Source organism: Haemaphysalis longicornis, unplaced genomic scaffold (assembly GCF_048455015.1).
Source record: "Haemaphysalis longicornis isolate Haplotype H1 unplaced genomic scaffold, Haemaphysalis longicornis Haplotype H1 scaffold_2, whole genome shotgun sequence".
Taxonomy (NCBI): domain Eukaryota; kingdom Metazoa; phylum Arthropoda; class Arachnida; order Ixodida; family Ixodidae; genus Haemaphysalis; species Haemaphysalis longicornis.
The window spans coordinates 102,533,754-102,547,433 of NW_027526295.1; the positions used below are offsets into that span (position 1 = coordinate 102,533,754).

General features: G+C 45.4%; 1 protein-coding gene across 4 annotated transcripts in view; it reads left to right on the top strand.

Annotated features, from left to right (window-relative positions):
* Uggt (UDP-glucose-glycoprotein glucosyltransferase) overlaps positions 1-13,680 on the top strand; it is a 166,290-nt gene that overhangs the window by 108,018 nt on the left and 44,592 nt on the right. For all 4 annotated transcript variants that reach the window (XM_077698077.1, XM_077698079.1, XM_077698080.1 and 1 more), the window contains exons 14-20: positions 4,041-4,126; positions 4,604-4,739; positions 6,866-6,994; positions 7,896-7,979; positions 9,360-9,440; positions 10,612-10,735; positions 11,345-11,437. In XM_077698077.1, coding sequence (XP_077554203.1) covers positions 4,041-4,126; positions 4,604-4,739; positions 6,866-6,994; positions 7,896-7,979; positions 9,360-9,440; positions 10,612-10,735; positions 11,345-11,437 — 733 coding nt within the window. The remainder of the gene's footprint in view (positions 1-4,040; positions 4,127-4,603; positions 4,740-6,865; positions 6,995-7,895; positions 7,980-9,359; positions 9,441-10,611; positions 10,736-11,344; positions 11,438-13,680) is intronic.

Sequence of the window (13,680 nt, forward strand, 5' to 3'; positions counted from 1 at the left end):
GACGTTGATCACCCAACCTGGCGACTGTGCTGCTTCATTTAATGTGCTCAAAATGCCTTTCAGGACCCCTTTAACGAAATCTGGAAAACGACTAGTGCTTGTGCATCTTTCTGCGCTTGTGAGAAATAACAAAAAATGGTTCATAGACCTTGTGGTCAACATTTCAGACACTGCCTTTGTAGCTTTGGTCTTGGCAGAGGGAAAGCCTGGTGGGGCACAGAGCTTGCAGAATTGAAAGCAGGTCTGCAATTCTCTCAAGTGGGGTTTTTCCTTGCTGCACTGGCACTGCTGAACTAAAAAAAATGGCAGTGCACAGCCATGCGCACTATGCCATGCATCTGTGTGTACTGCACAACAGCAGTCTTACAGGGACTGACAACCTGCTGGCACATTGCCCCTTTTTTAAAGACAAAAGTCTTCTTTTGGCAATTTAAACCCCAAAATTCTGTCTGTCAGTCCCTCGAGTAAGCCGCCCTACCAAAAGTTGAAAGAATTCTGGAACAAGAAGTTTATATGTAGCCAAAACCCTTCCGAACCACTAAATCTGCAAACACTCTTCATGCTTGTCAACATGTTTCAGGAAACAGAAAATATTAGGCATATTTGAAGCGACACATCATTACATAAGTGTTACTTGCCGTGTCTTTTTAAATAAAATAAACTTGCGATAGCAAATAAGAAATCTGTGTATAAAACAATCCGACTCCAAAATACAAAAAGAGCTGGCACGAGCCTGAATCTCGTGGCAGTGTTCCCAATTCAGCAGTAGCAAAAGGTTCCTGTAGATTGCACAAGCACTGGAAGGTGGGAAAATTGAATTGAATAAACCGAACCTCTCTAGTTTTTATCAAGGAGGTTCAAAAGGGAGGGCAAAGCATGACAGGGGGGCGGGGGAAAGAGAAGAGGCATTTACGTGGCAGCGGTGGAAGAAGACCTGTGTTTCGACAACATTTGAGGCAAAGCGAGCAGATGCAGGACCAATTTTTTCAGTCAAGTGTCACGTGTGTCTCATTTAAAGGGACCCTGCAACATGCTTTGAGCAGTGCAAATAAACCTGTGCGACGTTTGGATTACCCTGCCACGAATACCTAAGCCAAATATTGCACGTGCACGTAAAGCGGTGAGCGCACAAATTGCTGTGAAAGATGCGGACGAACCAACCGTGCTCTCTTCAATTTCCCTCATTATGCACCACTGCAATTACAGTCTAGTCCACTTATAGCAGTATTCATGTGCCAAAGAAAACCCATTGTTGTAACCGATAATTGTTATAAATGGTTTGCAAAAACAAAAGACAAAATGAAGACAAAACAGACATCAAGACATTTTATTCCAAGCAGGGTTGTGCTACTAGTACGTACTTTGAGTAAAGAAGCCATGGTCGGTCAGCTTCATTTGCTTCATGTGAGGCTGGCCCACATCTTTTTCAGGAGCATCTAGGTGCTCCACATAGCTGAGCGAAAGGTCCTTGGCAAAAACAAAGTTCCTGAGGGTCTTTGTCATGCATTGGCCTCCTGCAAAGACACTTCCTAAGTAGGCTGTTCAACCGCGTCGTCAGGGTCGCACTGTCGCCGCTGTCCGCAGCACAAATCCACACAATTGCCTCTTCAGTGAGGCACTTGGACATTTCCAAAGCATCGCCTCTGACCTTCCTTCCACAAAAAAACTGAGGCAGTTGAAGAGGTACCCAGTGAAACTCAAAGCGTTGTGCATATGACAGAACAGGCAAACGCGCACAGGGACAAGGACAAGGTGGTGGCGTTGGGAGGGTGGTTTGCAAGGAAAACTGCTTTCCTCCTCTCGCTTCCTCCTCTCGCTTCCTCCTCTCGCTTCCTCGTAAACGGCCAAGTTTTACTCGTTTTGTGAGGGGTGCAAGGGAGCGAGGCACAGCCGCGTGGGGTGGCCCACGTAGCATGCCGTCGGTGCAGAGAGCTGGTGGGAGCTCGCATTTTCAGTGTACGCTGTAACCAGATTCGTAATGTGTAGTCAGTTTACATTTTTTGTAGTCTTAGCATTCCAAGCAGCTTAGAGGACTATTTCTTGTATAGCGTTCATGCAGTAAGCATGTCCCAAATTTCCACAATATGTCACGTGTAACAACTGCATTCTTAGATGGAAAAGCATTCGCAGATGTGTGGTCGTGCTACTGACCACTGTGCTAGTTCACCCAGTGCAATAAGTGCTTCCCAAACCCTGGTTTTACGCTGTATGATAAGTTTCGGTTGATTTTAATCTCGTAATACCTATACTTCGCTGACTCTTCTCCCGCCTTCAATTGGCCTTAGATTTTCCTACAAACCTGCCACTCAGCAAAGCATCGCATGTCGCTTGTGTGGAGTGACTTGGACTTGATTGATACTGCCTCCAAGATTGATACTGCCAAAAGATTGATACTGCCTCCAAGCTAACAGACTAAAGGCACATTACTCCAGGCACAAATGTGCCGTAGCTTAGTTTCAACTGAGCAAACAAATTGCGACAACCCGCCGGCCGCCAGCCGCCGGCCGACTAAACGCTGGGCCGACTGATTCTGTCGGAGGGTTGACGAGCCGTGCAGTAGTGTAGTCAAGCCAAGGCATCTTGTTTTGACGTCGTATGGGACGTCATAGGAAATCGGCAAGGAGGATGCAGAGAGGAGGACAGCATTTTTTAACTGACTTTCCTTGTGAATGAAGCCTTGTAAACGCAGAGAGAGTGGTCTCAAGTGTGGCCTAGAGTCTTCAAGCTACAATTTGCACTAGTAATCCCGCAATGTTTACAAATCACTTCAGTGTCGACGGAAAAACGGCCGATTTTGAGTGCTTCCACAAAACTATTCTTTCTCTTGAGCTAGTGGACACATTTAGCATTGCTATGCATGGAATTGTAGCTTATAGATTGCTCTTACAAACACATAGCAGCAGTTTTGTTAAAGGCACGATTACTTACAGTTTATTAGTCAAATAATCGGAAAAAAATGCACAAAAAAGTATACACGCAACGTATATAGGTGATTGTAATGAGCCTAAAAACTGTTTTAGGAATTCTAAGATATACAAGTTGTTCCTACATTTCTTGGCTATGATTCAATATATATATATATATCAATGCTGTACACCAAGTTTTGTATTTTTGTGGGCTCGTCAACCTAGCGAAACTGACGGCTGTGCCACTCCTCGAAGCTACTCGAGTGTAAGTCGGTCATGCATCCAAGCACACTTTTTTGTGTTCTGACACAAAATCCTTTTCACTTTAGTGGTAAAAAACCAGAAAAAAAATCCAGCGCTCTTGAGAAGTGTCGCGCATTGCTCCGTAGCGGTAATCTGACACGAGTGCCAGACTATCATGAAGGTGATAACGCAATATGACGCGGCGCATTTGGCAAAATATCCTCACCGTACGTTGTCCAGACCCTACACATCAATGTGTAAAGCCGCAGTCGTCAGATAGGAAGCCCGTTTTGTTTATAAATACAGGCCAAAGTCAAAAACGGACCTACCCGGCAGCACCTGTCGATCTGAGGCATTTGGATGAGAGTGTCTTCATCAGAACTAAAATCTAGCGAATTCACATTGTTCGTGGAGTCATCACTGCCGCTGAGGTAACAAAAATCAGCAGGAGCAGCTGCCGAACTCCCTGCCACAGCTGTCCGCTTTTGCGGAGTGTGCCATGAAGCAGACGCCGTTTTCACACAACTCGCCACTATCGCGGGTTCATATTTCACTCTTGGTGTGGTTTTGGCACGCGAAATATCAACAAAACATAATAAAATCGAAAAATGAGTTGTCAATAAATACGCCAGATGGCGATAGTTGTCCGCCAGGCGCCGTTTTTAGCTTTCGCGGGGCGTTTGAAATCATCGGAACTCCGTGTCCGATGGCCTATGGCGCCGTAAGTAAAGAGTTAAAGGCAGTCGAGAACTTCTCGAAAAATTGCTTGCTCTACAGGGGTAATAAGTGCATAAAGGACAATAAGTGCATTCCTTTTGTCTTGAATTTGAAATCTTCGTAAGCGTTTGCTGCTCAGTGTTGGTAATAAATTTCCCTGCCTCACACTGCCAGGTGGTTGTCGTCGATCCGTCCAAGGAGAACGCGAAGGAGATCCTCAAGCTGTGCGAGTCCTTCTACGTTCACCGAGCACCTCTGAGGTATTCATGCGCCATTTTGTCACCACTTGATGCTTTTCAAAGGCGAATACCATAGATTCTTATGTCTTATGGAGTACATGAGGGTCAAGAAATTGTTGTGAGGTACACAGAATCGCACAAAAAAATTGCAGTGCGATGCACAAGCTCATGATTGCACGCCGGGAAAGAAAAACAGCAGCGAGGGAGGAGGGTTGAAGGAGGGCTCTGGGAAGGAGCGACGTAACGTGCACTGAGAAAAGAAAACAGCCGCGACGGAGGAGGGAAGGAGAACAGGAGGCTCCTGGCGATGGCGGGCGGGTGGGATGAGCTTTGGAGGTTGCTGTCCAGGGGGTTGGTCAAGTGGTGACTGATGGACACGGCTATAAAGTAACAGAAAATGTAAGAGCCGATAAAAAGAAGTTTAACTTGCCTTTCACCATCGCATTCTTAGAAAGTTCCAAGTGTCCCCCCTAACTGTCCCCCTCTCTTGTGTTCCAGGATCGGCCTGGTGTTTGCGGTGAACCCGGACATGTCTGTGACGGGCAACAAGGATGCCGGGGTGGCCATGCTGAACGCCTTCAACTTCATCAGCCAGAACACCGTGCCTTATGACGGACTGTCCTTCATCACTGACGTGAGTTCTCTCCCCTACCTTTGTGTTTTTATAACCCTGGGTCACTTGTTCAATGTTTCGCTGTTGTGTTTTTGTCTTAACCAAGAATGTGATCGCTACTATTTAAAAAGAAAATAGGGAAAGAGAGAAATGCTGAAAGCATGTGTCAGGAAATAGCATTAAGGGTGCCCTGCAAACATAAACTCACAATCAGCAATGAGGTCACCATGTGTTGACTGGGTTTTAAGCTGCAATGTTTTACCAAGCTACTTGTAAACAAACAAAGCAGTAATGAGTGTCATTGTTGGAAAATACATGTTACCATGGCAATGATACAAATGCTGTGCTGAGCCAATTAAGCACGGAACCAGTGGGTTATGTAGTCTGCAGAGATTCAAAGCATTGGAATGCTATTTGTTTTTGTTTTATTTAACAGGCTTGTTTGCAGGACCAGCTTATACATTTATTTGTTGATGTGCCTCCAGTGAAATGTTGTGAGGCCCCTTTTTAAGCACAGCTGGAGGCGAATGTGTGGAAGTTTGAGGCGAATGTGAAGTTCAAGGGGAATGTGTGGAAATTGTTTTGTAGGACGTACAGTAGTAGAGGATGTGTGTTCTCACGGGAAGCACTGCTTGCTTCATTCGTCACACCCTAAGCTGCTAGGGTTGTCAATGAAGTCTGACTCTAGAGAGACCTGCAGTCGAAGAAGGAAAATGAACCGGAAAACACGCATGCACAGTAGGGTACGAACACAACTGACAAGGACTATTAATGTTTAATGTTTTTAGATCTGTAAACGACAGATGAGAATCAGCATTGGAGCAAGGTGGCTAGCTAATATGCTTTTGTATTTTTTGCAGTTTTTAAGCTAGTGCGTTTTGTATAGTTGCCTGATAGCCTGCATCGTGATGAATCGGGCAGTTTTTGTGATTGATTGTTTTTTATTGTATGTGCTTCTTTTTTCATTTGAAATTGTACACACCCTGGAGTGAACAGAAAATCATGTAACTGTTTGTTGCTTGCACTGTGTGCCTCACTTCAGGAATGTTGCAGGCGAATACATGTTACAGCCGTGAATGGCTGTAATGTGCATTCGCTCGTATGCAATCACATACGACCGATATGTAATTGCTTAACAACTGCCTTGTGCAGCTCCTGTTTATTTAACACGATAAAAGAATCCTTGCAAAATAAATTACACCAACTGCCCCGTTTCACTCTAAAACACAACCGAAGATGCGCGCTGGATACGTATATTCGGTGCTCCAGTTGCTCTGCCTTGCCTCGAGCAAGATGAGCACCAACCGGTTTCCAGGCTTCACTAGTTCGTGTACAGCGCTTATGGGTTCGCATGGGCATGAATAGGGGACCTCCAATCGAGACGTTTTTTTTTCTTTTTGTTGACTCGAAGGATGACTTATGTTTAAGTTTGGCAATAGCAGTACTAGAAAGCCGCCGTGAGCAAGTGCACGGCAGCCCGCCGTGGAACGCCCCCGCTGCCGTAGCAGACAACAGATCGAGAGTAGTGCAAGACTTGACTGCAGCGCCGCAACATCTCACAACCGCCGTTCAGACCAGCCTCCTCCACTAGCGGAGATGTGGAGCTCCAAAATTGAGTTCCTTCTAGTAACGTTGAGTGGTATGGCCCCCAAATAGGGTAGGGGGTTGGAATGCACAGTGTATGAACGAGCGCAGTAAGTACTGGAAAGATGCAAAACATGAAAATTGTTTTGTGCAGCTGTGCACCTTGCCAAAACAGAGTTTGGATTAATCCGGTGCTGCGCTGTTGAACTCGTTTTAGTTCTTCTGGATCTGGCAAGTGCATTGTGACGAGTGTTGGGCAGCGAGAACTATTTTGTGTGGCAGTTATGTTCGTCATTGCTTTTCGAAACCCACCAGATACTCTTTACTGTTGACGCTTAAATTTTCATTTAGAAAATTGCACAAATGGTGGTAGCATCTTGAAATGTTAAAGTGCTAAATGCTTACCCATTTCGGGGGTCACAATAATGTGGTATGGCAATGCAGCCATGTTTGTCGGTAGCCTGTGCTGCGCAGGGAAGGCATCGAGAATCTGTGAGGCCATTGACTTTTGCGTGTCACTTACACAGTTATGTGTTTTTTTCTTTCTGAAAAAACCTCTGCAGGTGTATGCGGCAGCAAAGAACGATCCCGTCACGGTGGAGACAGTGATTGCCCAGTTCAAGCTCAAGTTCCCTGGGGAGGACCTTGAGCTGATCTTTGGGGAGGACTCGGACTACGACACCGGACGCAAGGTTGCTTTCCCCACCCCTTCGTGTAGCTGCCTTTGTTTACTGCGTTGTGTTTGTCTTCTGTTTGGAGTTGTAGGTTCTTGCGTCTTGCAAAAAACGCTAGATAACAGGAAAGGTTCTAGGTTAAGGTTCAGAATGGTGCAACAAAGAGCAGGTTGCAAAGGCTGCTGACACAAATGAAGAGTTTAGGATTTGTTTTCACCTTGTTGTCATCTTGCACCCTTTAGTTCAGTACTGGGACTGAGAGAGGAGATCGCAATGGGTGACAGCCATAGAAAGATGCTGCAGGCTGTGTCAGTTTTACCATTTGATGTCTTCTGTGTGGTGCAACATTGCATCTAAACTGCGTGTGAGAGAACATTCTCTGTCAAGGGCTGTAATGTAATTTTGTGCAAGCTTTGCAGCCCTTGCACTCTTTAGCAAAGTGCAGCATGTCAAGTTCCAAGTGCGCTGATGCTACTCTTTGGCTGTTCGGTATGCCAAAGTGAAGGTTGGCGAATTACCCTGTGCCACTTGGAATTCTTTCTTCATACTAAACATTGTCATGCACTGTTGCTTATGCAGGAGGAAGGCCTCTCCCAGTGACTTGAAGCCACTCCTATCCTGTGCTAGTCAAATCCATTCTTTGCCCCCAAATTTTTATCAAGGTCCTCTAGTTTTGAGCCTGTTTAGGCCAGAAAAGACACAGGCAGGGTAGGGAAACATGGAACGGAGTCGTTTAGTGGGGACTGATGGTTGTTGGAAACACAGTTGTTCTTGGTTTTTGCCTCTGTTGGAAGTGCTATGACCAGGAACCAGTATTTTGTGCATGAAGTGCAGGATTTCTTACCGCACTTGCTTCCCGACAGTGCTTTTGTGTGGCCTGAGTGTGGGACTCCGTTGAAATTCTCCTTGGCTTTTGCAGCTGGCCTGGGAGTTTGTCAACAAGACTGGCCTCGCCACGGCTCCCCAGGTGCTCATGAATGGTGTCTTGCTGAAACAGAGCCATGTGAGTAGGCACGCTCCTCCCCTTACGAGTTATGTCGGGTGGGTGCTATTGATGTTTGGAATGCACGAATCTATTTCCTTGTTGCCCCGTTCAAAAGAGATGGAGTTGCTTGAATTGGAGAGGATATACAGTGGAACCCCAATAATACGACTTTCAAGGGACTGTGCTTGAGCGTCGTATGACTGGGGTGTTGTGTGATTGAGTACGGGTCAATTCCGGCCTAGTAGATGGTCTCGCGCAGCAGGTGGGCTAAGAACTTATTTAAACTACAAGATTTAGTGCATTCTTGCGTAATTTGCTGACCTTAAGCTAAAATGCCAATTTTATAAATAAATAAATAAAAAGGAACCGCCTATTTTGTGCCTTTCTCCCCTATATGATGCCTGCACTAGCCCGCCGGCCATACACTGCGTGCCACACGAAATAGCTGTGAAGGCTGATGTGGCAACATGGCCGAGCCAATTGAGAGAAGAAAAGGCAAGATTGCGAAACTGCTAAAGTGAAGTGAAATGAATGATTGTACGAGGCGGTGATGTTAAAAAAGTGGGAAAGACAGGAAAGGAGTGACAACGCGGCTTTGAAAGACACTGGTAAGCAGAGAGCAGAGATGTAGAGAGAGCGTCGTGAATGGAAGAATCTTTGATCAAGCGAGCAAGGAAAGCAAGCAGTTGTTCGGTCAACACCGTGGGTTTGCGTCATTTCTGTTTTCACGTTCGTCGGCTTGATGGGAGCTTCGTATTCGTGGTCTACGGGCTATCTGGACTTCGACTTCTTACGGTTAGCGCATTTGCGTTCTGCTGTCGTGTGGGGCCCTCGAAGGTTAACTCCCGCCTGCCAGTATCCACCTGCTTGTTTGGTCTGGCCCACCTGCGGACCTTCGCACGTCAAGCAGCATCAAATGGGGTTAAGAATAAAAAAAGGTTGGGACGAGGTGGTGAAAGAAAAATGCCAGTTTATCCCCGCCAGTGTCCGTTGTACGAAGTGGACAGGGTGCACCCGAACATTGTATAATTTTGTTTTTAATGCATTGTTTCTATGGGGAGTTTTGTCGGGACCTTGGTGATCCCTCGTATGTAACAGGTTGTCGTAAAACTTGGAGCTCAACTCTAATACAAAAGGTGTACTGCTTTCTTATTAAATCTAGGCATGTTCTTTTTTTGTTGTTGTTTTATTGCTTAGCACCTTCTGACAGATGTTTATGTGCCCTGTTGTTCTGAGTTGATCAAAATGTCGGTAAGTGCGGGAACAGCTCGTAAGGGTAGCTTTTATGTACAGGTTGGTGGTACTTGGACGAACATGAAAATATGCACTGAGAACATGCTTGTCCTGTTTTCCAGCTACATTTATGTTTTGTTTTTCTCTCTCTCTTTCAACTTTCAGCTGAATGCGGACATGTTTGAAGAAGGCGTGCTCACTGAGATCATGAAGCAGACACCCTCAATCCAGAAGAGCATCTACAAGGTGAACAGGCTAGATCCGCTTGCAGGCTCTAGTGTCTCAGGAAGCTGTTTTCGAGGCTGTCAGTTTACAAACTGCAATGCATCCTTTGTAAGCCTGTATTACCTTAGTTAATTAATCTCTGGGCACTCACTGCTACACATAGGTGGGCACATTAGGTTCAGTTTCTCAATACAGTTGTCTTTTAGTGCAACTTCAGTGTGGCACAGCCAAAAGGGTTGTAGTGCACTCTGCATGCCTTGCTGTTGACCATACCTCAAAGCATGCCTCGGAACGTAGGAATTTCTGGCGCAAACTATATTAGGCCACAAAGCTCTTGCACTATACCCCGCACTAACCTACCTTGTCCACCTGCATCTTTATGGCAGTTCTTTTAAAAAAGCTCTCAAACAATCAAATATAAAAACTTGAATGAATTTGAATATATTCGCTTTACCCAAAACAAATTTTATATCTACAATCAGAATTAAAAACTGCATATGTAACCCAATTTTTGTCATAACTGTAAAAATAGTTTTTTGGTGTAAGACCAGTGTGCCCCCTTAAATCTTGTATCAGCTGTAGTTCAAGCGTTTGCGCTTGGTCATTGTAGGTCACCCTACCTTTGCTCTTTGCCACTGTCACGCATAATTAACATGCTCTTCTTAGTAGCTAATTAATAGCCCTCTATTATTTACCGGGGCACCTTGACTGGCCTTGCACAGCAGCCTTGCCAATGTGGATATGGCATCTAGGGAAAAGCTAGTGAATGCACTTTAGCCTGATGAAGTTCAGGATAGCTTCACCTGTCAGATGGGCTTAATTAAGGAAAAAGCAAAGCACTGGTCTCATTTGATCACAAAGGCTACTCATCTTATTACATGCCTAGAGTTAAGCTTTTACAGCAGTTCTATAAGAGGGTACGAGAAATATGCTTTACTAGTTTCTTCTTGTCAGTTTTCTTGGTTTGTATTTGTACTTCTAATTCCCAGAGTAGGGTAGATGCGCGCATTGGTGTGAAGTCATTCGCCTGGGTAGCTGTGCATACTCCTCCCCTTTCCTCGGCATCTCCAGAGCAGAGGGTCTGAAGTGGCTCGTAGAGATGTAGCCAGTCGAGGTGAAGGTTGGAAGCAGTGTCTCCAAGACGCATGCAAGCCTCGGAATGGTGGCCCACCACTTCCTCTGTCATGTGCAGGGCGACCTGAACGACTCCCAGGACGTGCTGGACTTCCTGATGGACCAGCCCAACATCATGCCCCGGCTGAACCAGCGCGTGCTCGCCTCGGGCACCAACTTCGTCGACCTCACCGGCCGAGTGGGTCAGTGGTGGCTGGCACTGGCCACTTCTTCCGCGGAGGCTTTTGTGCGAAATTACGATGCGTCGTACAATTACAATGCGTTTGTACAAAAGTACAAATTAAATGTGTTACCGTAGAAAGTGGAAACTGCTCTGTAATCTGGGTGCATTCAGAGAAATTCTTAGGGCTGTGTGGAATAGGGATTTTGTTCACATAGCCTTGAATTTAAGCGATAGTTTTCGAATCGAAGCGAATAGTGGGTGTTTTTTAATACAAAGACTGAAATTCACAATTTCTCGTGTGTGCCTCAGTTACTTGCTCACAGGGAAAAAAAACTTCATTTGGGCAACGAACACCAACTTGCACGGGTGTAACCCTGCACTTCATTTTAGCCTGACTTTAGTCTTAGCCGGGGCAGGTTGAGCTGTGGTCTCTGGCTTGCTTCCAGTGTCACATAGCAATGACTGGTTGATTGCTAAACAAAGCCCCGACACCACTTTTTAGAGAGGTTCTGATGGCACTTTCGGTGGGGTAGCCAAAAATGTCGCCATGTGATTTGACCTCGACGCTTTAATTTCTACACACTTCAAAGCCGTCCTGCTGCATTTTCTGTTGAATTTTTTGATGCAGTTGTTGACCTGGCTCCTGACGACTTTGCGTCCCTGGCACCCGCAGACATGGGGGCAACGTTTGCATCACAGATCCTTTATGTCCTGCCCAAGGGTAACATTTCTCACTTGTCTTCTGCCCCATTTCATTTGGGATCTCTGTATTATTTTCAACAAGGTAAAAATTTGTGCTGGTTGGTACATATCCAAAGACTGCAAGAGAGCACAAAGGACAGGACAAGGAAGAACAACAGTGCTTTGTCCTGTTGTTCCTCCTTGTCCCGTCCTTTGCGCTGTTTTGCTGCCTTTCTATTATTTTCTCTCTCTCTGTCTGGGTAATGCATACCTGCCAACTCTTCCGAATTTTTCGTAAAATGTACGAATTTTGACATGTCTTACGATTTTACGAATCGTGCCTGAAATTTTACGAATTTTTGAAAAAAACTGGGACCATCTATTTAAACGACACTGTGGTACCTGCACTGCTACGAGAAAGCAATACGTAGTCTTGTTATCACCATCTGCGAAGCTGTGATTTCGTTCTTCTCGGGGTGGGCTATGCATCTAGTATATCCAGAACTCGCTGCTACCTCGACAAGCCTGCTTATAGCATGTTGTTCACGGGCCGGTTATGACTTCCGTGTTCGTGGCGCTCTTCTTGTGCAGTAAGACCCGTGGTACGACCGCGGTAGTTGCTTCGCAGTGCAAAGGTGGGCTCGGAGCCGTGAAAGCACTACCAAGTGTTCTCGAAATCGTAGATATCCGAATTTGCTGCCCATCCCAGTGAAGTTGCTGCTCATTACTCTTCAACACTGACGGTTTTCATGTACAGTTCTGAAAACATGAGAATGCCTGAAGAAAACGTGAATCATTTTAGACTTCAAAATTAAAGTGTGCTGCCCACCACTTCTCCCAGTCCGCAGATATTACGCGTTTCTATGTCACCAGGTTGGCAGGTATGGTAATGCACAAACCTCAATGTGAGGAGGTGGGGGGGGAGGCAAATCAAATATCTATTTGCAAGGAATTTTATGTATGGTGTGTTTATAAAATATGTTTTTAAATTTGAAAATGTTTTTAAATCATGAATTTGTGACAGATGCCTCACCACTCTTGTGTCATTGGGTTGCATGACAGTGTCTTGACTGCAAGTGTCATGGCCGGTCATGTTAGCGTACTTGCAAAGCAGAAATGTTTATTGCACGCACTCCTGACAGGGTGTGATCTTTGCACGGACCGGAAGTTGGAGAATTTTTTTTTTTTTTTTTCCGGATAACAAATCCCTTCTCCCCTCCCCAGAAGTAGGCGGAAGTGGGTGTCCTCATTTTTTGCCTAATCAGAAGCTTGCTCTGTTATGGGAACTTGTTTCTTATTTAGCTCACAAATTTCAGCCATCATGCATACAGAGTTTTTTCTTCTTTAATCACCCACACCTGGGTGCGTGTGAGAATGAAGCAGCGTTTAAGCCTTAGGTGGTTCAGTGGTAGTTGGAAATTTTTCTTTTTGCATTGGAGTGCGTGTTTTATGATGCATAAAACTCTCCAGGTCACCAGCTACTGTTATGCTGCACAGGAGGGGAGTGCACTGGGGGGTGTAGGAACAGGACCATTCACTTTATGTCTTAACAATATCAGTGAACTTACCAGTTGCATTTGAAGCAAAGTGGGGGTGGAAATGAAACTTTAGAGCCTCCTTTTTTCTCCGGCCTTTTTTTTTAAGAGTTTGGTAAAAAAAATTAGTGCCAGCTACATGACAAACACATGCCTAGTGGCTCTTACATCCTTACGGTGGGTAAAAGTGAAAGTCTTAGTTAGTACCTTCCCATCCTGCACCAGTAGTTTTATGCTTGTGGCTTTTGAGAAGTGTGTGTCAGCAGTGCAACAGCTGGGCATACAAAACTGCATGCTGAGCAACGTGGAGGAAGGGTCAGGGGCTGTGGGAAGTTGAGCCAGAGAGAGAGAGGAATTTTATTGAAATGAAAAAAACACAGAAAGGTCGGCCTGATGGTAGTATATCTGGCCAGCTATTCTGTGTGTGGGAAGGGAAAGGGGAGGAAAGAGTGTGGATAGAGGACGAGAGAGATGAAGATGGCGGAGAAATAAATAAATGGCTATGTATAGAAGATGCCTATACCGATAATGTGCATGTGTTAAAGTTAAGCCGGACGGGCCTCAACTACAATATTTCTGAGAGACCGCTGCTACGCAGTGCGTTAAAACTACGGGGATGATTAATCTTTAGCATCTGTCTAACTGAAGCCCCTTTTTATGGTAGGCCAGCATGCCAGCATGGGACTAACATAATAGCCTGCATCCCTCAATGCTTTGTACTTTAACTAGTCACCTCGCCCAAGCTCTG